General features: G+C 52.4%; 1 protein-coding gene across 1 annotated transcript; it reads right to left on the bottom strand.

The window, feature by feature from the left end:
- Nucleotides 1-6,500: 6,500 nt before the first annotated feature.
- Nucleotides 6,501-20,390, bottom strand: NOL6 (nucleolar protein 6). The gene is made up of 26 exons (XM_077147914.1): nucleotides 19,630-20,390; nucleotides 18,432-18,635; nucleotides 18,233-18,349; nucleotides 17,025-17,204; nucleotides 16,519-16,687; nucleotides 16,179-16,313; nucleotides 15,927-16,090; nucleotides 15,722-15,842; nucleotides 15,444-15,502; nucleotides 15,259-15,360; nucleotides 14,965-15,080; nucleotides 14,603-14,780; nucleotides 14,309-14,431; nucleotides 13,998-14,146; nucleotides 13,796-13,871; nucleotides 13,465-13,605; nucleotides 13,213-13,330; nucleotides 12,973-13,127; nucleotides 12,641-12,804; nucleotides 12,106-12,258; nucleotides 11,800-11,897; nucleotides 10,931-11,055; nucleotides 10,722-10,811; nucleotides 10,130-10,324; nucleotides 9,913-10,014; nucleotides 6,501-9,731 (listed from the first exon to the last, which is right to left on the bottom strand). Exons 1-26 carry the CDS (start codon nucleotides 19,681-19,683, stop codon nucleotides 9,582-9,584), a joined length of 3,438 nt encoding a protein of 1,145 aa, XP_077004029.1. The 5' UTR covers nucleotides 19,684-20,390; the 3' UTR covers nucleotides 6,501-9,581.
- Between the last annotated feature and the right edge of the window lie 577 nt (nucleotides 20,391-20,967).

The following is a 20,967-nucleotide window of genomic DNA, read 5'->3' as shown; positions in this document are numbered from 1 at the left end:
ACACTTAGGAGAGGTGGTGTTGCAGGGACTGAGATGAGATCGGGGGCATAGACAGAGTGCAGGTCCATGGTTGGGGAGAATGCAGCTGCCAAAAAAAGGAGATCCCCTTGGCCCACCCACAGTAAACCCTGTGGCCTCTCTGCCAAGGTAGGGGTGGGCAAGATGCGTCAGAAAGGAAAGGAATTGGTCCTAGCTCTGCAAGACAGCTGAACCCAGCAAGAGAGGGGAACAGGCTGTGTGCCTCAATTGAGAAGAGACCCTCTCCCAGCCCAGACCTAGAGAGACACACAGAACATGTGTGCAGAGTTCCAGCCAGAGCCCATGGCTGTGAGTACATGTCAGGAGTTGTGTGTTCTGGCCAGCTATGTCCATGGCTGTATTCACATAAACATCATTTATGCCATAGGTACCTAGCCAAACGTGTCTGGCCTTCCTCAAGGCTGTGCACATGCATTTTGATCATGGCTGGGTTAACTGAGCTTGTGACACGTGAACCTTGCATGTGTTTTCCACATGACTCCAGAGGCTGAGCTGAAGTTGTCCTAACATGCCACACGCCATATGTTTGCCAACAAGGCGAGTCCAGCTGTTTTTAACTTTTTCCTTGCCCCTCTGGCTGATCCCTGGCCAGGGGAAAGTCTGTCCATCTAAAGAGATTAAGTTGGCTAACTGTGGGGGTGGTGGTCCCATCTGAGGGGGTCATGGGACAACCTATGTGTGGCACTGAAAAATCAGGAAACTGGGACCTGGCAGCCTGGGCCCTGCTCTCACAGGGTTGGGAGCAAAGAGTATGTTCTCATCCCAAGTCTCTATGGCAGCATTGCCAGGGGAGACCAAAGAAACCACATTTTCCAGGACTTGAATCCAGGTAAGCTAAGGATCCTGGGGACTTGTCTTGATTAATGGCTGTCAAAAATGAGGACACCCAGTCCCAGAGCTGAGTCATGCCCAAAGAGATGGAGTTTAACAACACATAGGGTGGATTCACACACACACACCGTGAGGTTTACAGCCACACACTCGCCTGTAGACGCGGAACTCTGTTCACATGCTCATGGGATCCCATTCATGTGGGAGAATGGCCACAAGTTCACACATATGCGGAACCCACACGCAATGCCCCTCATGGTCCTTGGCCCAAAGAGGTTCACTGTACCCTCACTGGGTCCCTATGGGGTGGGAGACCCCGCTGTGAATCAGGGAGCCATCACTGAGTGCCTGCCCGCTGGCCCCATTGCCAGCCTGTGACTCAAAACAGAACCTTAGACTCCTGGTGCCCAAGCCCAGACCACAGGCTATGGGAGTAGAGGAACACCCTCTGCAATTTTGTCATCTCTGCTCGCTACACCAAGGCATACCCGTCAGCTCCTCACTGAGGCAGCAAAGGCAGCCCAGGGCTGGAACAGATAAGGGGCTCCTTAACACTAAAAGAACATGGGGATCCCCAGCCCACAGCCCCCATCCCTACCGTGCCCCATGCTGAGCCTGCCAGCAACTGAGTCTGGCCCGGAAATCAGAGCAGAAAGAGAAAATAGGGGCATCCCCTACACACACAAGTGTTTCCACTTGGCTCACACAGGTGTGCACACGTGCTACACCAGGAGGCAGCAGGGCACAACATATACCTGTGGATTTGCACATCTTTTTCACATTTAAGCAGTATATGTTTACACATATTGAATCTACATATTCAATTCAATATTGTCCTCACACATATGTACAAGTGGTATGGGCCTACCTATAGCCTCAGGGCTACAGTCCACTCATAAGGCACCCTTGTGACCAGTGGATGCAGCCCCAGGCCAAGACACATGGCTTGGCAAACGAAACAAGGGTTGGATCTCGATGCCCCCTTCCCCGTCAGTTTGGGCCCAACCAATCTTCAGGACCATGAGCCCATGTACTCCCATTAAACTCATGTCCATAACGGGTATGTACATATATATTCACATGTGTACACACACAATGCACATTGGGTTCGAGCTTAGATGGTGTGGGCAAGTCTCCATACTTCAGGACGTGAGAGGGACCTGCCTGAAGGCAGGGAGAAGGATGCAATGCCTTCCTTATTCCTGTCAGCCTTCCCTGGATCACCTGGGATGGAGAGAGGTCAGGGTCTGAGGATGCTTGCACAGGAGAGTCACACTGGCCTGAGTTTAGGGGGTAGAAGAAAGACTGCTTCATTACATTACATGATGCTAGGCATATCATCCTCATTATAGTGATCTGAACAGTGGCCCTCTGGACAGAAGGTAGAAGAACACATGGTTTCACAGAGAGGAAATTGTACTTGATGAGACCAACCCTCTGAGTCACACAGCTTACCCAGAGCCCTCTGGACTTGCTCTTGCCTTTTGGGAGGAAAGCCAGGCAGGGCTGAGTGCAGGTTGGGCACCAGCCAGCTCCTGGAAGAGGCACATGAGGAAAACCCACCACCTCCCACGATATCTTGAGCAAGGTCTATGTCTCATCTGAGTGGGAGGGCTGAGCTAGTGGAGGGGCCTGGACAGCCCTTCCACCCTATGGGAGGCTGCAACTCTTTTGAGGTCAGAGATGGGGGAATGGGATCCCAAGGAAGGGAAGGGCTGAAGACACAAGCCTCAGCCTGCTGGACCAGAGGGGCTGGTTATGGCCAGTAAGGACCCTTCATTTCCTGCCCCACCCCCCAAACTCTTTTTGCCTGAATGGGAGCAGCCTGGACCAGCCATGAAGGCAACGTGCGCCCTGCTATGAGCAAGCAGAGGTTGGGGCTGGGGTGGAGAAAAAAACTCACGCAGCTCCCCACTCCTCTAGATCTCCCTATTCTCTTCCAGAGTGGTGGAGCAGAATGGGTAGGGGAAAATCAAAACAGACATAAAGACATTTTAAGTTTAGAAAGCACTTCCCCCCACTTTTGCAAAACAGCAACCCCAGGGGTGAGGGTTTTGTTTTCCCCATTTCAAAGATGACAAAACTGGGGTTTGGAGAGAAGTCACCTGCTAAGTCTCACTCAGCTACTGGATGTTGAGGTGGGATACAAACCCATGGAGATGGGGAGAACAGGTGAAGTTGGCAGAGAGGCCACAGAGTCACAGGTCTGAAGCACAGTAGGAGCAGGGAAGCCAGGGCACAAAAACCCATCAAGTCCCTCCAAGCTCGACCCCTTTTCTAGGTGTGCCCCACACTTAGGCCACTGCTGGGCATTCCTATATCTTGCCCTCAAGGGTGGAGGGCTAGTGCTGGCCTGGTGAAGGGAATAGAGAGCAAAGATGAATCACCCTATTGTGAGCATCCCTAGACCAGTGGGGGTCATGGGAGGTGCAGGCAGAACCTCCTCCTGTGCCAATAGTCACCCCATCTCTTATGGGTAGATGGACCGTGAATACAAATTGTTCCCCTCCTTAGGTATCTCCAGTTGGATGTCCAGCTGGATCTTGGAAAAACCTACCTTTTGACCCATATTCTGGGGACTCTGGGCTCACCCCTGGTGTCCCTGAGCCACTCTCAGTTTCCTTTGAGGGGCAAGGACAGCAGAGGGTAAGATGGGGAGGCAGAGGAATAGGACCTGAGCTTAGAGCCCCGGCTGAGGATGGGACCAGAGTCATAGAGGCTGATAGAGGTCGAGGCCTCTTGCAGACCCAGAACCTGACCTCCAGGCCTGAATTGGCCTCTGGTTGGTCAAGAGATCTGGAAAGCTTTCTTCTCCCACCCCTTGGAGCTTCAGTTTTATCAGTTGCCTGGAGGCTTCATTTCCACCTCCAGGACTTCTGTAGGACTCAAACAAAATTGTGGCTGTTTCAGGCTTTGAAAACTATATTACACAGTCAACATGAAAGGGAAGGTTCATTCCAAAAGCTGTTTCCATCACAGCCACATCTCCTCATGTGTGATATTTATGTGTATTCTCGACTGTGTGTCCATGTGTGTCTCCATGGAAGTCTGAGTGTATACACATGTGCCCCTGGGATCCGTGTGTGCATGTGTGTGTATCCACAAGGGTGTGTTTGCATGCATGCATCCATGGGGGTCTGTGTGTATGTCTGGGTGTGTCCCTGTCTGGGCTCAGTGTTTATAAAAGCCAGAGATAGGAGACGGGGATTTGTTGGAGAATCTGGAGAAGAACAAGCTGGACCTTTGGGCCTGTCCCATACCAGCCTCAGGGGAGGGTGGGATAGTAATGTGGAGCTGACACAGACCAGGCCATCATTGGGAATAGGCCTAGGGTCTGGTGTATACCCTAGGGACCAGATCCCTGGAGCCCCTGGGCTTTCTGAATTCCCATATCCTTCTTCACTGGCAGGAAAGTTCCTGGGAACAGGAAGGAGGTGCTGCCAGAGGACGAGGATAAGTCAGGACCAGAGGCCGAGGAGGGAAGCAAAGCTCCTGGGCTGTCCAGAGGTGGATGGGGATGGGAACCCTGCAGCTAGAAAGGGAGCATGGAGCATCCTTTGAGCTAAGGCAGTCAGAGGGCTTCTTGGAAGAGGAAACATTTGGCTGGGGCTATGCTGGAGGGGTTTCCCACCATATCCCCAGCCAAATGTAGGCCAGGCCCAGTCCTGGTAGGATGGCTGCCTGCCTGGCACAGGAAGAGAGTAGCCCTGGTGAGACTGGAGAGGGAGCCAGGGAGACAGGGAGGGCCCTGGGTTCTATCTAACAGGGCTGGCCTTTATCCAGGGGCCAGGTATGTTCAAGCTGTGCCCCATGAAGTCCCAGAGCTCTAAAGAGGTTCTCATCTGGGGATTGCTGAAACTGGAGGTGGGCACAGAGCCCTGGCCCCCACCTCCTGCTTCAGCCAAAGCAGGTGAACTGTTTACATCAGAGTTATGAATGAGATTACAACAGACAAAGGTTCCACTGGTAAGAACAGGGACTGAGGTAGCCCTGACAGCCTTAAGAAGGGGCATGACTTGCTATTTGCCATTTAGAAGGTCCTTCCAGCTGCTGGGTGGAGGATGGGCTGGAGGGGAGAGACTGAGGTCAGGAGGCTTATAAGGAGGCCACTGAGGAGGAAAAGACTGGATGAGGACATCGGCTGAAGGGAGGGAGGGGAGTTTGAATTTGGGATTTAGGAGGTAGAATGCGAAAATTGGCAAGAGATTGAAAGTGGGCAGAGTTGGATGGATGGGAACCTCAACCTGAGGTGGGGCCCAGGGGCCAGCAGAAGTGCTCTCTGAGGGGCTTCTGTCATTCTGTGTCTGTGGTTCTGGAAAGACAGATAAGCCTGTGTGAGCCCTAGTATACTCATCCCTCAACGCAGCCCAGTCTGCCTGCTAATTACAGGGCAGCCACCAGCTTCCTGCCTTAGGGGGGAGGAGTCAGAGGGGGCGGCTCAGGGGAGGGGACAGGTGGCATAATGACTTCTGGAGGAGCTCTAGACCTGGGATCAGTGGGAACGTGATGTAGGGAGACCCCATTGTTCAGGAGGCAGGAGTAGGAGTATGGTAGGGGGACACTGACTTTTTTTCATCCAAACCATCGGACTTTTTCAATGGTTAGGAGACCCAAGCTCAGACCTGTAGGGGTTTCTAGTCTAGGGGAAGCTGTGTCCTGCTTTGGGAGCAACCAGGCTGGGGTCAGAGAAGACTTGGACTTGAGCTGAAGTAGATGTGTGAGTGTGCTCACTCCCATAACCCTTCCCTTATGCTTGACCCTGTTCCTGAGGGTCTTGCTGATAACAGCTTCTTCATTCAAGTGCCTCGGGCAGGCAGAGGGAGACAGGCAAGGCTGGCAGGCAGCCCAGGACAGAGGGACCCAGGCTACCCGGCACCCCCCTTTCCCCCTCCATTGGAAAGAGCTGAGGCTTCTCTACTCCTTTCTTCCTCCTCACCCCACCCCTGGGGTAAAAGCCCAGGCTCGACAGCACGTGGCTTGCCTGGGGCCAGGACACCTAGAGTCCCTGTGTGACAGGGGACAAGTTCCTAGACTTCTCTGGGCTTCATGGAAACCAGAAAAGTTATTCTCCCCACCCACCTCCCAGAAGAAGAGGGAGTTTCCTTCTAGGTGTGGAACACCTCTCTTCTAGGCCCCCTTAGTTCCTCAGGCAGTCTCAGATGCCTCTCCCTCCTTCTCTCTGCAGCTGGAAGATGGGCCGACTGGCTTTTCCTGTGGAGGGTGGGGGTGACTCACGTGACTCACGTGCCCTAGGCTCCCCCTCCCCCTTACAGCTCACCCAGATTAATCTGTGACTCAAAGCTAGTACAGGATGTTGGGGAGGGGGGTGTTACATATACATTTATGGGAGGAGAGTTAGCCTAGCCCAATTCTAACTTAATAGGTCAAGGACTGGGCAGCCCTCAGGACTTCATTCACTGTAACTTGCTAAAAGGACCCCTAGGCTTTGGAAGTCCTGCTCTTTTTCCTCCCAATAGGGAATTTAGCAGAGGAAAATGGGATCTTCAGCTAAAGCATTCAGGTTTAGAGGTTATCAGATACCAGAGCCAGGAATTCACTAGCTATACCTGAATGTAACTAACTACATAGAGAAGCTTTAGAAGGTCAGAAAGAACTAGGGAAACAAGGCCTTAAGAAGGGGAAGGCTTTATTTAAAGTCAAAGTAAAAAATCCAAAGTTCCTACCTCTCACCTAAGAACTTTTTTCTCCCAAACTTCTCTTTTAAAACAACAGATTTCCCTCTACAGTAATCTAGAGCTGGAGGCAAAAGGTCCTACATACAGGTTTCTCCTTTGGAGAATGCTCGTACTCATCTTCCTTTGAGTACTTTGGCTATGCATTAAAGTTTTGAGCTGCAAAAAAGAGACAATCCTACATATAAACTGGTGTACAGAGGCATGCATACCTCAACATACAAACTACCCCCACACTGGGGCTCCAGATGCCCATCCCATCTGTGTCTATCTGCAAAGCTCAGTGCAGAGGCCCACAAAGTATTGTCCCACACACACCTAAGGAGCTCCTCCCCTTCTCTTGAGACTCCAGGCCCTTCCACCCAATCCCCTCCACCACTAGCCCACCTGCTGCTGCTTAAAGCTGAGGTATGGTACCACTCCCTAGACCCCAGGTGGGCTGGGGCCTGAGTGGCCAAACTAGTGTCAGTTTAGGCTGAGGTAAAGCAGCCCTGGGCAACTTCCTTTTCTACTTATCAGAAAATCTGAGAGCATGGATAGTAGCTGCATGAGGAAATTGAGGTAGAGCCTGGGATTCTTCTTGGATTGATCTCAAAACCCTTTAAAGGGCCTCAGAAAGAATTCAACAGCCCAACTCTCCGCTATCAGCTGGAGTGAGAATTACTGGGATGGTGCAATTCCTGGGGTTTCTGAGTTCTCAGCCCTCTCATCTTGTTACTGTAGGCACTGGGCATCCATTTCATAGGTGGGGAGATTGAGTCCATCAAGAAGTAACTTGCCCGGGGCCACATGGAGAGGTGGCAGCAGGCTGGAGCCCACTTCAATTGGCACTGGCTTCTTCACTTCTTGGAGCCACCAGCTGCACAGTTCTGCCTGGGGCAAATTCCACCCCTTGGCCACCACAGCATAATCCAGACAGAATTTGTGAAAGCGCCTGAGGCTACAGCCATGGGACAATGTGACTGCAGTGGGCCTGGGGATGTGGAAACACCATTGTTTGACACTAGCCAGCTGTATATAGCCAGGGTGGGACATGGGAAACTTGAGTTTTTGTGCATGATTCTTCTCTAAACTTACAACCCCTCTATTTAAATGAATGAATGAAACTGGCCAGCAATCTCTACCCCTCCCAGAACATACTTAAACAGAAGGACTATGGAGAAACAGTCTTGATGTACCAAAAAAAAGGGAGGCAGAAGAAAAGCCAGGCGCATCCAGGGGCTGTGGGGCTCCACAACGGCTGAATTATGTTTCTTTCATGGCAAAGCCTGGTACACAGCACAGGGAGAGAACTGTAGACCCCAGTTCACACAATCGATTCATTCCCCATGCTAATTTCATCCCTGGGCTGAACTGTTTCATAACCGTGGCAGGCAGGGGGACTGGATTAGTTTCACAAAGACAAACAAGAGTTGAGACAAAATTGGAAACCAGAGTCCCCCCTTATCTCATCACTGCAAGGATAACATTTGATAGCCAGGCCATCAAAGTTCTCCACAACGGGGCCCTACCTGCCACTGAACCTGTCCCCTCATTGGAAAATGAAGATAAAGAACCTACTTCATAGGGCCTGCATGATTATATTCACTGAATGAGTTAAGATAACATGTAACAAACAGTGCCCAGTACCCATTAGTCACTCAATAAATGCCAATCGTCATTACCTCCCAGGCTTTATCTTTCCCCATTACTACCTAACCCATTCTAGGCTTAGAATGCAAATTATGATTCTTTTACTTGAAGACTTCTGATCGCCATTCCTGCCCTTTCTCTGCCTGGGCTAGGTGCCCCTTCTGCACACATCTGTATCCTACTTGAACAAAGCACCAAAGTAGATGCCAGGAGGATGCCAAGAAGTCCATGTCAAACATGTTCCCTGACCCCAAAGGGTATACATACAGGAGACAAGGTTAAAACCTCATGAAAAAGGGGGACGGGGAAAATTAAGAAATTAAATTTTAAATCAGAGTTCAGCACAACCACAGCATTCCCACTACTGTACGTGTCTGCAGAGTGAACTGGACTGCAATTGCTCTCAGAGTTCAGAGGTCAAGGTCACCACCAGGGGGAAGGACAGAAGGGTCTGAGGAGGCATTATTTGAGCCATATCTGGAATAACAGCCAGGATTAGGGGGGAAAGGATCCAGAAGAGGCTTCCAGAAAAGAGGCTGCTGGCACAGGGAGCTCCTAGAGGGCAACAAGTGGGTCTTACTCATCTCTGCAGCCTCAATGCAAGTACACAGTGGGGGCAGGTGGGCCAGGGGCAGATACACAGGAGAGGGTCGCTAGAGAAGCCAAAGTGGCACCCAATGCTTTCTCCATTTTTCTCCTAGACTGGGATCCAAGTAGCCAAGACTACAGTACCCTGACCCCTTCCTGTTCTGATCCTTTCTACTGTCTCCAACCTGAGAAGCAGCAGCACCAACACAGGAGGGCACTGAGCTCCTTCAATGTGGTCTATTCATACACACACAGCCTGCTGTGCACTGGCCCTACTCAATGCTGGGGTTCTGTGACCTCCAGGAAGTGCCACACTTTCTCTGGGTCCCATCTAAAGGCCTGACTTGATGGTGCACTGAAGGTGGGCATGCTGAGGTCCAGGCACGCATCCTGGTAGAAGGAAAGGGACAAAGCCTCAGCCCTGAACACAAGGCCTCTTCCCTAACTGCCTCTGACCACAGCACCAGAGGGGAAAAAAAAGGCCCAGGCCCAGAGGTGACAGGTAGGTAGACCTCCTGCGTTCAGTTCCCACTGAGCTGCCTCCTGCTCCTCTTCTGGGGGTTCAGACTTTGAAGCCCAGAGGACTCCAGAGGATACCACAGCCCTTGCCCCAGTGCTGCGGCAGGCCCCTGAGGAATGAGACAGAAAACTGGGGCGGGGCTTTTGTTGGGATGAATGCAAGTGTTCAGGCCAGCAGGTTCTCCAGAGTCCATATGCAATGAGGGTGGAGGTCATTTCATTAACCTCTTGCCCCAGAGGTGTGAAGGGCTCCAGTCCATTTGCTTCTAGGCCTGGAGATCACACAGTCCATCTCTCACTTCGAGCCTCCACAGCCTGTACCAGGCCCTCGCCCAAGAGGGCAAAGTCCTCCAGGATTGCTTCTACATTGGGCACTGTCACCAGCTCCCCACTGTGAGACACCACCATGCGCCCCTTTGTGCTGGAGGCCTGGGGGGATCAGATGGAACATTGAGTACACTTAGAGATACCACACCGGGGTTGGGGGTGGAGACCAACGCACACGAGCCCACATGCCCCACACCCGACAGAGGGTCACTCATGGAGCAGACTACACAAAACCGTTCAGGGCACCCACTCAAGGACATGCGGCTGTCACCAGCGAGTGTACCTTGAAGGGCTGGGGCTGGAAGCTGGTAGGCTTCCAGAGGACACCAATCACCTCTCCACCATGCTGGTCATAGAAAAAAAGGGCCAGATTCCCAAAGGCCTCCTAGAAGGACAAAGACAGAGACAAAATCAAAAGTGGGCACCTAAGCAGCTCCTCCATGGCCCCAGGTCCATCTGCAAGTCTCCTTTGCAGGGTCAGTGAGCCCTTTAGGACCTACCCTGAGCTGTGCCAAATAGAGCTGGGGAGGATCGTAGCCCAGCACAGGCATCAGGGGTGAGGGCCCAGGCTCACTGAGCAGGCCACGGCAGAAGGAGGCAGCTGGCGAGTCCACAGCCTGGCGATGCCGGGGGATGTGGCGAGGAGACAGACGGATCAGCACATCATATATGTCCAGGGGTGGCCGAAACACTGTCTGAGAAAGGGTAGAGAGGGATCAGCATGCTCTCTTGGGGTTGGAAGCTGGACCACAAATCCTTCCACAAGCCCACCTTCCCTCCTGTCCAACCATCCACCATGGGTCCGCATGCCTATTTGAAAGTAGCAACACTGAGGCCCATAGAAGCAGCATCTGAGCCAAGCAGTGGTCCAGCAGGAGCATAGGCTAGAATCATGAGGCCTGGGTGGAGCCAAAGTTCCAGGTTCTGTGCCAGGCTCTGCCACTGCCAGGCACCAAGGAGAACTTCAATGCCTTTCTTGGAGTCAGTCTCGTAAAACAAGGGGATTGGGCATTCTTGAGCTCTGGACTACCAAAGTTCGAAAGCAGAATCTCCAGAGCCCTGGCCCAGAGTCATTCTTTGTCAGAGACTTACCCTGATGTCCCCAGGTCCCCGAGGATCCATCAGTTGTTTCTCTAAGATGGGCAGAGCCTCAGCTGCCAGGTTGACAAGCCGCTGTAGGATCTGGGGATACAGATACATCAGATCGGACCTGACCATGGGTCTCTCCTAGCTCAGGCTGGGCCTACTTTTTGACCCTGAGAGAGAAAACCACACATTTGAGGGCAGGGTTGGGGTTGAACCTGGGCCGAGGGTCCATCCTGTGTCCATACAGAGCTTTTGTGGTCCTGGGGGGTAAAAATGACCATGACCGGGAGGTGTGTCCGAGCTGCCAAGAAGCCATTGCGGATCTCCACCTGCTCCTCCGCTGTGGACAAGAGGCATCCTGAATCAGCCTGAGAAACCCCCACACCTTGCCTCCAGATATCTCCCACTGCCCCAGACCTTCCTCCTGCACACCCAGCAGCTGCCCATCACAGGCACTTTTCAACTACCCACCCCCTCAAGTGACAAGAGTGATGAACGAGATACAGCATTTTCCTTTAGTGGGATGGGCGTTTATCTCCCAGCTTCAACCCAGAGGCAGAATTTTCCACTGTCTGGCACCCCCCATCTGGTTTCCGGGCCTGCACTAGCTGAGGCCTGCCCCTGGCACCCCTCCCCACTATGCTCCCACACACCTGGGGAATTAGGAAGCTGACACCCTGCTTTCTGCTAGGACCAAGAGCTCTTCATATTACAAATGGAAATTGCCATCCCAACTTCCCAAGAGGTCTGGGCATTGATTCTAATCCAGGCCCTTCCTTGTTCCCGGCCATAAGACTCCTTCACTCAATGTTCAGGGTACCCCTTCTACTCTCCTTGTCCTCCCCACAGTCCCAGTGTAGACTGCCACAACCTATTCTGTTTTGGACCATCATGTGGGCAAACCACATCTCTAGGGTCCAAGGGCACCCCAAAAGCTTGACCTGGACCTGAAAGTAGTCAGGGCCAGACTTAGGTATCCAGGATGGGGAGACACAGAAAAGAACCTAACTGACACAAAAAACCCTTGCTGCAATCCCCCAAAGGGTGATTCTTCCCACAGTCTGACCCCAGTCCTACCACATACCAGTAAACTCGTTGTTGAGATTGACAATGAGGGGGTTGTTCTTCCAATCAAAGGTCGATATCAAGAAGAGAAACCGCAGGAAGCCAACCTGGGGGGAGCTAGGGGGAAGGAGTGAACCTGGGGCCCAGCCACACACCTCTAGCTTTCCCACAATGGGTCACACAATCTAGGGAGCCCACCCAATGGCATGGATTGGGAGGGAGGTCTTACAACCTCTTCTGTCCTCCTTCAGCCACCCTCTCCCATCTGGACTGAGTTTATGGCATGAAGGATGGAGGTGGGTACGGAAAGGATAGAGAAAATCACCTGGGAGGGGTGAAGGGCTCAGGGTGCAGGAAAAGGGCAGCAGCCAGCAGGTCCAAGCTCTCGTCAGTGAACCCCTCACCCAGAAGTTGGGCACGTACCCATCGCTTGGCCAGTCGAGCCACACCTGAGAAGGCTGGTTGCTGCTGCTGGAGTCTAGGGGTAGACAGCGGGATGGTGGCAGTGAGACACAGGAACAATGTCTTAGCCCCACTGCCAATGTTTATTCAATCCTACCCAACGCTGGCCTTTGTGCTAATGCTTTACATGCATGATCTCACATCTTCCTAACAAATGTCCCAAGAAGCTGGTCCTATCATCAGTCCAAGTTTACAAGTGAGAAAAATAAGGTCCAGGGAAAAATCTGCTCAAAAGGACACAGTAAGTGACAGAGATTAGATGTCTAGGACTTGCTTGACTCCAGAACTCACACCCCTAATCATTTTACAACCTGGCCCTGCAGAGGGAAGGCTGTCAGCAGAACAGAAGGAAGGCAGGAAAGCGCCTTTGGGTGGGGAGCCTGTAAAGGTGGCCATACCCATGCAGGGCACTGGTGAGCAGAGGCAACTGCCTGGTGTCCCTCTCAAGGCGGAGGGAGGCAGGTGTGTCCCTCCGTGAGATCATCCCCTCGGGGCTCCGCATCTCCCTTAGGATCTGGGGCTCCCGCTGATAGGCCACATGTACCCGGAACACGAACCCATTCTGTTGGCAAGAGAAATGGGATGGAAAGTAAATGTCAGGCTGGGATCCAGGGCTGCTCGGATGCCTGTATCCGCTCCCCCAAGCCTGGTACCTATGGGGGTATCCTCATCCACACCCTGACATCCCTGACCTACCCTGGGGGGTATCTCTGCCCTGCATCAGACTAACCTTGAGGACGTCTGTGTGTGTGGCTGTGGCACGGCACTGCAGCCCATGCTGCTGTGACAGCAGCTCTGCCAGACGCAGCTGGAAGGCGGCTCGGACCCGCCGCACAGCCTCAGCATCCTGCGGCCACTGACCACTGCCTTCCAGGTGACAGATCACTGGAGGAGGAGAGGAGTAAGAGGTCTCTGACTGTGGCCTGGAACAGGAACAGTCTCTCCCACTTCCTCCCAGGAACCTCCTCACCAGTCATGGGCTCCACATAGGCTGGGCAGGGCTTGTCAGGCCGGGGCAACAGTGAGGCCCGATCTCGCAGGCGCTCATAGAAGGAGTAGGCTGGCCGGACTGGGGTTGGTGGAAATACCTGTGGAAGAAGGAGGGCTGAGGGGGTCTAGGAAGACATGTCCAGAGTCGGGAACCGGGAAGAGAATACTGGGTGCCTGGAGCAGGGCTGGGGGTCACCAAGTAGGGATGGGTCTCTGCCCTCTTGTACCTCACCTCCGTGTAGCGCAGTACTGGGTGAGCTCCCTGAACAGCAGATACAGTCAGTGGAAGACCCTCCAGCCCCCACAGCAGGTGGCTCAGGTCGTCATAGCAGCGCACTGCCGCTGCTAGGGCCTCCTCGCCCGTGCTGGATGTCTGAAGGGAAGAAGACAGTCAGAAGGCCAGGACCCTACAGACAGAACTCCAGCACCACCTGGAATGGTGCCGTGGCTCAGGCTGCTGTGGGGCCAGCGCTCCCTCTGCTGGACCCCCCGGGAAGTGCAGGCTGGCCGAGGCTTAGGGACTGTCTCTCCTCACAGATCCCGCCCTGACCCAGAGCCCTCACCTCCTTCAGGCCTTGGATCAATGCGTCCAGGAGGCCTCCCACATAGTGAATACAGGTATCCGGGATGTCAGCGTGGCTGAAGATGGGGCAACGAAACAGGATGAGCACTGGGCTCCTGGCAGGGGGTGAGTTCCTCCTGGGCCAGACCCTCCTGGAACTACCAGCCCATGGGTGCCTCCCGACATCCAGACCAGACACTCACAGTGCCAGGAGGTGGGTGACCACCTGGTGGGGAATAAGGCGCTTCTGGGCCATAGAAGCTGCCTCCCAAACCACAGCCTCCCGAATGGCTCCATCCTTGAAACGCCGGAGCTCTGAGCGGGATCCCCAGAACTGGCGGAAGTCAGCAGCCTAAGGAGAGGCAAGGGGGTGAGAAAGATCGTGAAAGAAGAAATCTCCCCCAGTAGGCCTCAATCCTGATGGCATGAGGACTAACAACCCCACTCCTTTCAATACACATGTGGAGCTTCCCAAACAGGGCCAGGTCACCCCCCGTACCCCAGGGATCCTCACCTTGGGCTGATCGGCTTCTGGACCCATCTCGAGGACACTGGTCAGCCCCTCAGTTCGGAGAAGCAATCCCAGGGTCAGGGACCCGGAGTCTTTGTGCTTTGGTGGATCCTGGCCAATTTCCCACTGTAGGGTGTAGAGAGGTTGATTTCAACCAAGAGTCCCCCAGCCTGGTCTAGAAAGCCACTCTTTTCTAGCACATCTAGGGATGGTGTATTTCATGTTCCCCAGTACCTGGATCCAACCCCACTCAGACCTGCACCCCCCCCCAGACACACACACAACATACCACCTTACCTCTGGGACTGGGGGCCGAGAGTGGGCCAGCAGGTATAGCCGGGACCTCAGACCCTGTTCTAGCAGAGTGGTTAGTGGACCCAAACCAGCTGAGACATAGTCCCCGCCGAGGTCTTGTAGCTCTGGCCACAGCTTCAGCCGGTGACAGGCTGCCTGCAGGCGGCTCAGTGGGCGAAGACTAGGGGGGCATAGAGGGACATTAAAGGGGCATCAGGACCTGCTGGACCCAAATTTCATACATAAATACCTGCCCCAACCTCAGAAAACCTCAGCACCTGCTGCCTACTTGAGGACTTCTGTCCAGTCACTCTAGCCCCAGGGAAACAGGAACCCCCAACATACACCACTACCCCTAAACTCACTGCAAGACATGGTCGAAAGCCCGGATCATGGGTTTGGGAGTCATCAATAGCAGCTGGAACCCATCATCAGCCTTGCTGTCCAGCAATGCCATGGATAGCCGTGCTTCATGCTGCATCTGGGGCCACAAGGACAAATGGGAATTCAGATGTGAGACTAGCACCACTGGACCTTGTTGACCCAAGGGCTCAGATGAGGAGACATGCATCTCTTTGGAGCTCAGGTCTAGTGCTGGCAAAAGGGACAGAGTCCAGGGATGGGGTACCTAGAGAACCCTGAGAAGGGCCTATGGGTACCTGATGGTAAGTGGCAGCAGTGACATCAGCACAAAGGTTGAGATGGCCTGAGGAGTCCAGGAAGACAACAGAGAAGGCCTGGTGGAAGTCAGCCAAGGCTGGCTTGGGGGGTTAGAGAGAAGCCAGTCAGGTCTGAGGTTTCCCTTCAGGCCTCCCTCCGAGACCCTACCCCTACCCTGACTCACCAAGGAAGGATCTGAACTGAGACATAAACTGATACCACTGACTGTCAGATCTGTGGTAGCTGGAGTGAAAAAGAGAAGGTAGGTGTGTGAGCAGGTGCCCTCTCCTTGGGGATAGAACCCTAATCACAACCGTCCCCCAGCCCTGGTGGCTGCAACCACAAGTCTCTGGGATTCAGTCTGCTCACCTATCTAATGGCAAAGACTGACTGATCCCTGATGGTATGAGAGAATTCCCAGGGTAAGTGGAACCCCAACCTTTCCCAGTCTAGCTGCCTCACCAAGAAATTGCAAGGCGCTTCTCAGGACCTGGTAGCCGCTCATGGTGGTGTGGATCTTTCGTGTGGACACGAGGAAGGCAACTAGCATGGAGACCAGGAACCCGTTAAATCCACCCAGGCCCTGAAAGAGAGATGGAGGGAGAGGTCTGAGTTCAGAGCCTGCCACTACTCAGCAGAGCAGTGAGGCAGGCTAGCCCCAACATACCTTGTCCAGCTCCCGCTGCCTCAGCCAGACTTTGAGGAGTGCCACACCGTCTTTTGGCCCCGGGGCAGAGCCCAGCACAGATGACAGCAGCTGCATATGGGACTCAAGGGCTGTGTCCTGCAGGACCCATGTATTGTAGTGAGGAGTGGGAGGCTCTGAGCTACCTGTGGGAAGAAAGGGGGAGCCTTGAGGGGAGAAGTCCCTAACACAGCCCTTCCCTTCAGTTCCACATTGACACCAGAGGCTGCTCACCATCCCCTGAAAGATTCTGCCCTCGGTACCAGGCAGACCGCACATTGTTCTTTGTTGGAAGCAGGCGGCAGGGGCGGAAGAAGTCAGGTGGGGGGCATGGATACAGACGTACGGTGACCAGGCGCTCATCCTTCCCTGTATGGAGAGAGAGCACATTGAGACACTCAGCCCACTGGCGCCAAAGGGGCCCCTATATCAACCCCATCAGAGTCTGAGGTCCCTACGCCTTCCTCCTCAAACCTGAAGCCCATGCCTTCCACCTTGAATTTAAGGCCCCTCTGCCTCCCCCACCGGACTGGTCACTCCATGCTGTGCCCTCAGCCCTGGGTGTGCCTCACACCACATGGTCGCAGCAGCAACAGAGGTTTCAGGTGGCAGCCATTGGCATAGGAGAAGTGAACACTGCCAAAGAGGGGGTCCTGGGCCAGGTGGTGAGCCAAGTGGGCCAAATAGAGGGCACGCTTGCGGAAGTAGCGCTGGTTCAGCCCATCCTTGTCCTGTAGGATTTCCTGGAGGGGACAAGAGGAGGGAGAGATAGCTGTGAGTACTACAGAACTTTGAGGCCAAGAAGAAGCCAAGCTGAGAGTCCTAGGACTTCTCTGCTGGCCAGAGTACCTGAGCCAGGGTTAGCAACATCCTACCTAGTTCACAGGTAAGGAAAGCAAAGTTCCAAAAAGGAATCAACTGGACCAAGGGAACACGGGAGGATGGCAGTGGTCTGCTCGTTCAATTTAGAATTCAGATTTCAAGTCCCAGCAAATGGAAGGTGGTAAAGAGAGAGGGACTCAGGGATTTACATAGGTAGCAAAGTGGTGGCTTTTTCCATCCTCCTAACCCTGACCTTACCCTGGGCATCGTCAGGGCCACATCCACGTTGATGTCCGGCCGGATGCAGGTGCCCAAAAGGTAGCTGCCCACAATGGTGATGTTGGCTGGGGGCAAGAAGCGGAAGCAGCCCTTCACGGTAAAGGGCACTTGGTGGAGGGGGACTTGAACCCCTGCCGGGAGCCATGCTTGGTCTGTCAGCTATATGTGGGTAGAGACAGTGACACGTATAGTTTCAAGGGCCTGACAAGTCTCTTTGATGTCTAATAGACATCTCAAATTCAACTCTTGCTCTTCCCCCTAAACACGTCTTCCCCATCTCAGCTGAGAGCACCTAAACAGTAGTTGTTCAAGTCAAAAACATTTAAGTCATGTTGAGTCACTCTTGTTAAGAATGCCATTTCTACCTAGAAAACTTATCCCCAAACTGACCATTTCTCCGATTTCTACCCTAGTCTGAGGCCCTACCATATTTTAGTAGATCACTGCACAATAGGTTCCTAATTAATCTCTTTGATTTCACCTTTGTTCCCTTCCATTTTACTTTCATCACAAGAGCCCAAGTGAACCTTTTAAAACCTGATTCTGATTATATCACTCCTCTACAAAAAATAAACCACACAAAAACAGTCCTGCAATAGCTCCCCATTTCACCTAGAGCAACAACCAAAGTCCTCATATTGATATACATATGAGGCCCTACATGATTTACCCCCTTCTCCATTACCTTTCTGAATTCATCTTCTTCGTCTCTCCCTCCCTCATTCTAAGGCATGTGACAGTTATACTTCTGTCTTTGAGACTCTGTGCACTGGCTATTTCTCCTTCCGGGAAAGTTCTTCTTTCTGACTTACCTCCTTCAAATCTTCACATAAATGTCATTTCAATAAGGCTTTTCCTGACCCTCCTATTTAACCACTCCACCCCAATACTCCCAATCTCCTTACCTTGTCCTAATTTTTCTGTTGTACTTATCACTGTCTACAGTTTACTTGTTATCATTTGTCTGTACCCCTAATACTAGAACATGTACTACTTTGTTCACCAAAGCACACTAAGCATACAGATATTGCCAGACACGTTGATACCTGTTAAATGAATGAATGTATGATTGACCATACTCCAAGCTAGCCTTCTGGCAATGAAAATGAGCTCCCTAGCACCCCAAACCCTCCAGAGAATAGCAAGTCCTCATCTGGGTCTCCCAGTCCCCCAGACCACAGCCTTGCCTGTGTCTCAGTGGTTGGCGGCACCCTCAGGATCTGCTGATTGATCTCCTGTAGAAAGGCATCAATCCGCTGCTTTTTCTTTTCTGACAGCCTCACTTCCTTCAGTAGCTCCTCAATCTACAGGGAAGGGAGGAAGGAGTCCATCAGCTTCAGTGTCTGGGCCTGTCCCCTAACCCAAGCCCAAGCCATCCAGTAATACCTGTAAACGAAGTAGGCTAGAATGAAACAGGATCTCAGTCTCCCGAAGGCGATTCAGCTCCTCATTGGTAGGCTCCTTGTATAGTTCTGCCCGGCTAAGCGTCACAGGCTGCAGGAGACCTTCCACTTGAGACCCGGTCATTGTGTGCTTCCTTGAGGATGCCTTCTTCTCCTCACCTGTGCTTGCTAGAACTGGTTCCATCAGCTGTTACCAGAGAAAAAGAGAGAAAAGGGAGGCAGTGTCATGTCATAAGCATCTAACAGCTGCTCTCCAAAATGTCAGCATGATAGGGAATGGATAAAGCCTTTCTTTTTTGAATGGGAGTCAGATTCTGTAAAACTCAGAATAATCATCACTTGGAAGAACATTACTGAGCTCTAGATTGAAAACTGCCTGAGGTGAGCGCTTCCTGCCTACCCCACAGCACAAGCATGGAGCTCTGCCTGGAACTGATACAGGCAGAAAATGACTGGGCCCTGCCTTAAGGTCTGCTCAAGCCCCCTCGTATTTCCGGGGACCCTGGATCAGAGAGATTCTACCTCTGATGAGTTAGGCTGGGTGTTCTCAAATGCCCTCTCAATTTTTGCTTCTATCCAAATCCTGCTAGTTTCCACCCCTTCTAGCAAGCCCTAACAGTATCTGTACATATTAAGTCCTCAATGACGGAGGGAACTAGAATCTACTGGGCTCAGGAGGGTATACTTAGCAAATCATTCAATCCCCGCAAAAAAAAAGCACTTGAATAAAGTCGCATGAGTTATTCAAGGTTCCACAGTTGGTATACGCTGTACCCTGAGAACGCTTCAAATCCAAGTCTGCCTGCCTCCCAGCCTTTTTCCCTGCAGTCCTGGGCCTGTCCTCTCCACAGTCCCGCACCCGAAGAGACTTACACTGGAGCACTCCATGAGCACGTGGTGTACCTCCGCTGTAGCGGAGCACAGAACTGGGCAAAAGTGAGGACGATCCCGCCCATAGTCATGAAGGAGGGCCCGGGCAGGGAAATGATGCGAGACACAGGTGTCTTCAACTCCAAGGTGCAGAGTTCACGAAAGGCGCGGAGAGGATCAGTGCTTCTAGCCAAACCCTGCCCAAGTTTCACCTCCCCTTAGCAAGCCCAAATTGAACCAGCGTCCCAAGCTGGAAGATCGGAGGAACAGGGAGGTATAAAGTGAGCCTCCCTTTCTCCCAACTCACTCACCTCCGTCTCCCCAGCTGTTCGCGGTAACTGCGCTCCGACAAGTGTCGGCCCCATCACTCTGCATCCAAGCACAGCTCCAACGCCTTAGGTTGAAGCCCGAGGCGCACAGCTCCGCTTCCCACGTGCGCGGAAATGCGGGGCTGCAGGGCTCGGTACCAAACAAGCTCCGCTCCTCGGGACTCCGCCCAGCTGTAGAACCATTGGGCTAGTCCCCTATAAATCGCTCGCTATTGGTCCGTCACTCTCCAAGACTGCCTGTTGAGGGAGGGGCCAGCCGAGGTATAGCTCCGATTTACGGCCTTTTTGCGACGCTTGACCCGCAGTCTGCTGGCAGCTTGGCGGTTGCTTGCTTTGCCTCGCTTCTTCGGCTTGAACCGACAGAAGAAAGGAGGGGTTCCTGGGGGCTTGTGGAAAGGATATTTGTTTATTTACACCGGTGTTTGAAGCCTCTTCTGTGCCAGGCCCATCATCAAGACGCTGGTGACCAAGACATACTGGAAACTTTCATTATAATGGAGGTGGTTTGAGAGGAGATGCATAACATGCGATAGGTTCGGTAGATTTAAGTAGTGTGAAGAGAAAGGGTGAGGGGTTAGAAGATGCCCAGAGGTGAAAATGGAGGCTCTTTTAGGCAGATTGTGTACGAAGGCTAATGAACTAATATTTACCGAAGGAATTTGAATGAAGTTGTGATGACCTGGGAGAAGATCGTTCCAGAGAATTCTTAATATTCCTTCACTCTGTCCCCTCCTCCACCACCACTGCCACCATCTGAGTGTTTGTTTAGGTCACACCTCATCTGTGATTTGCGCAAATAGCTTCTTATAGGTTCTCTTTGGTTTCAGCCACCCCACCCCCTTCCCCAAGGGAAGTCATTAAAAGGTTTTACTCAAGAGAGAAACATGATCTACTTTCTATTTTTAAAGAGACCACTCTAGGTATTTTCGATCTATAAATTGAAAGAAGGCAAGAATGGAAGCTGAAAGACCAGTTAGGAAACTATTACAGTAATCCCAGTGAGATGGTGGAGGTCTAGCCTACAACTGACAATAGTGATGAGGAGAAAGTGGAACTATTTATTCCAAAGATATTTTGAATTGAATCAAGGAAGCTTGGTGATTGATTGGACATGAAAGAGCGGAATAAAGGGTGGAGTTAAGAATTACATTTTGTTCATATGTATCTAGGTTGACGTTGGTGTCGTTTTTTGAGATGGGGAGCGCTAAAGGAGCAACAGGATTTGGGGTGATGATACCATCAATTTTGGACCCACTGAGTTTGGAGATGCCAGTAATACCCCTCCCCCCTTAAAAAAAATCTCTCCTCTGCTTCCAGTTT

Source organism: Tamandua tetradactyla, chromosome 2 (genome assembly GCF_023851605.1).
Source record: "Tamandua tetradactyla isolate mTamTet1 chromosome 2, mTamTet1.pri, whole genome shotgun sequence".
NCBI classification, from domain to species: domain Eukaryota; kingdom Metazoa; phylum Chordata; class Mammalia; order Pilosa; family Myrmecophagidae; genus Tamandua; species Tamandua tetradactyla.
Note: the sequence above shows the minus strand (reverse complement) of the source record. Positions and strands in the feature narration are given on the sequence as shown.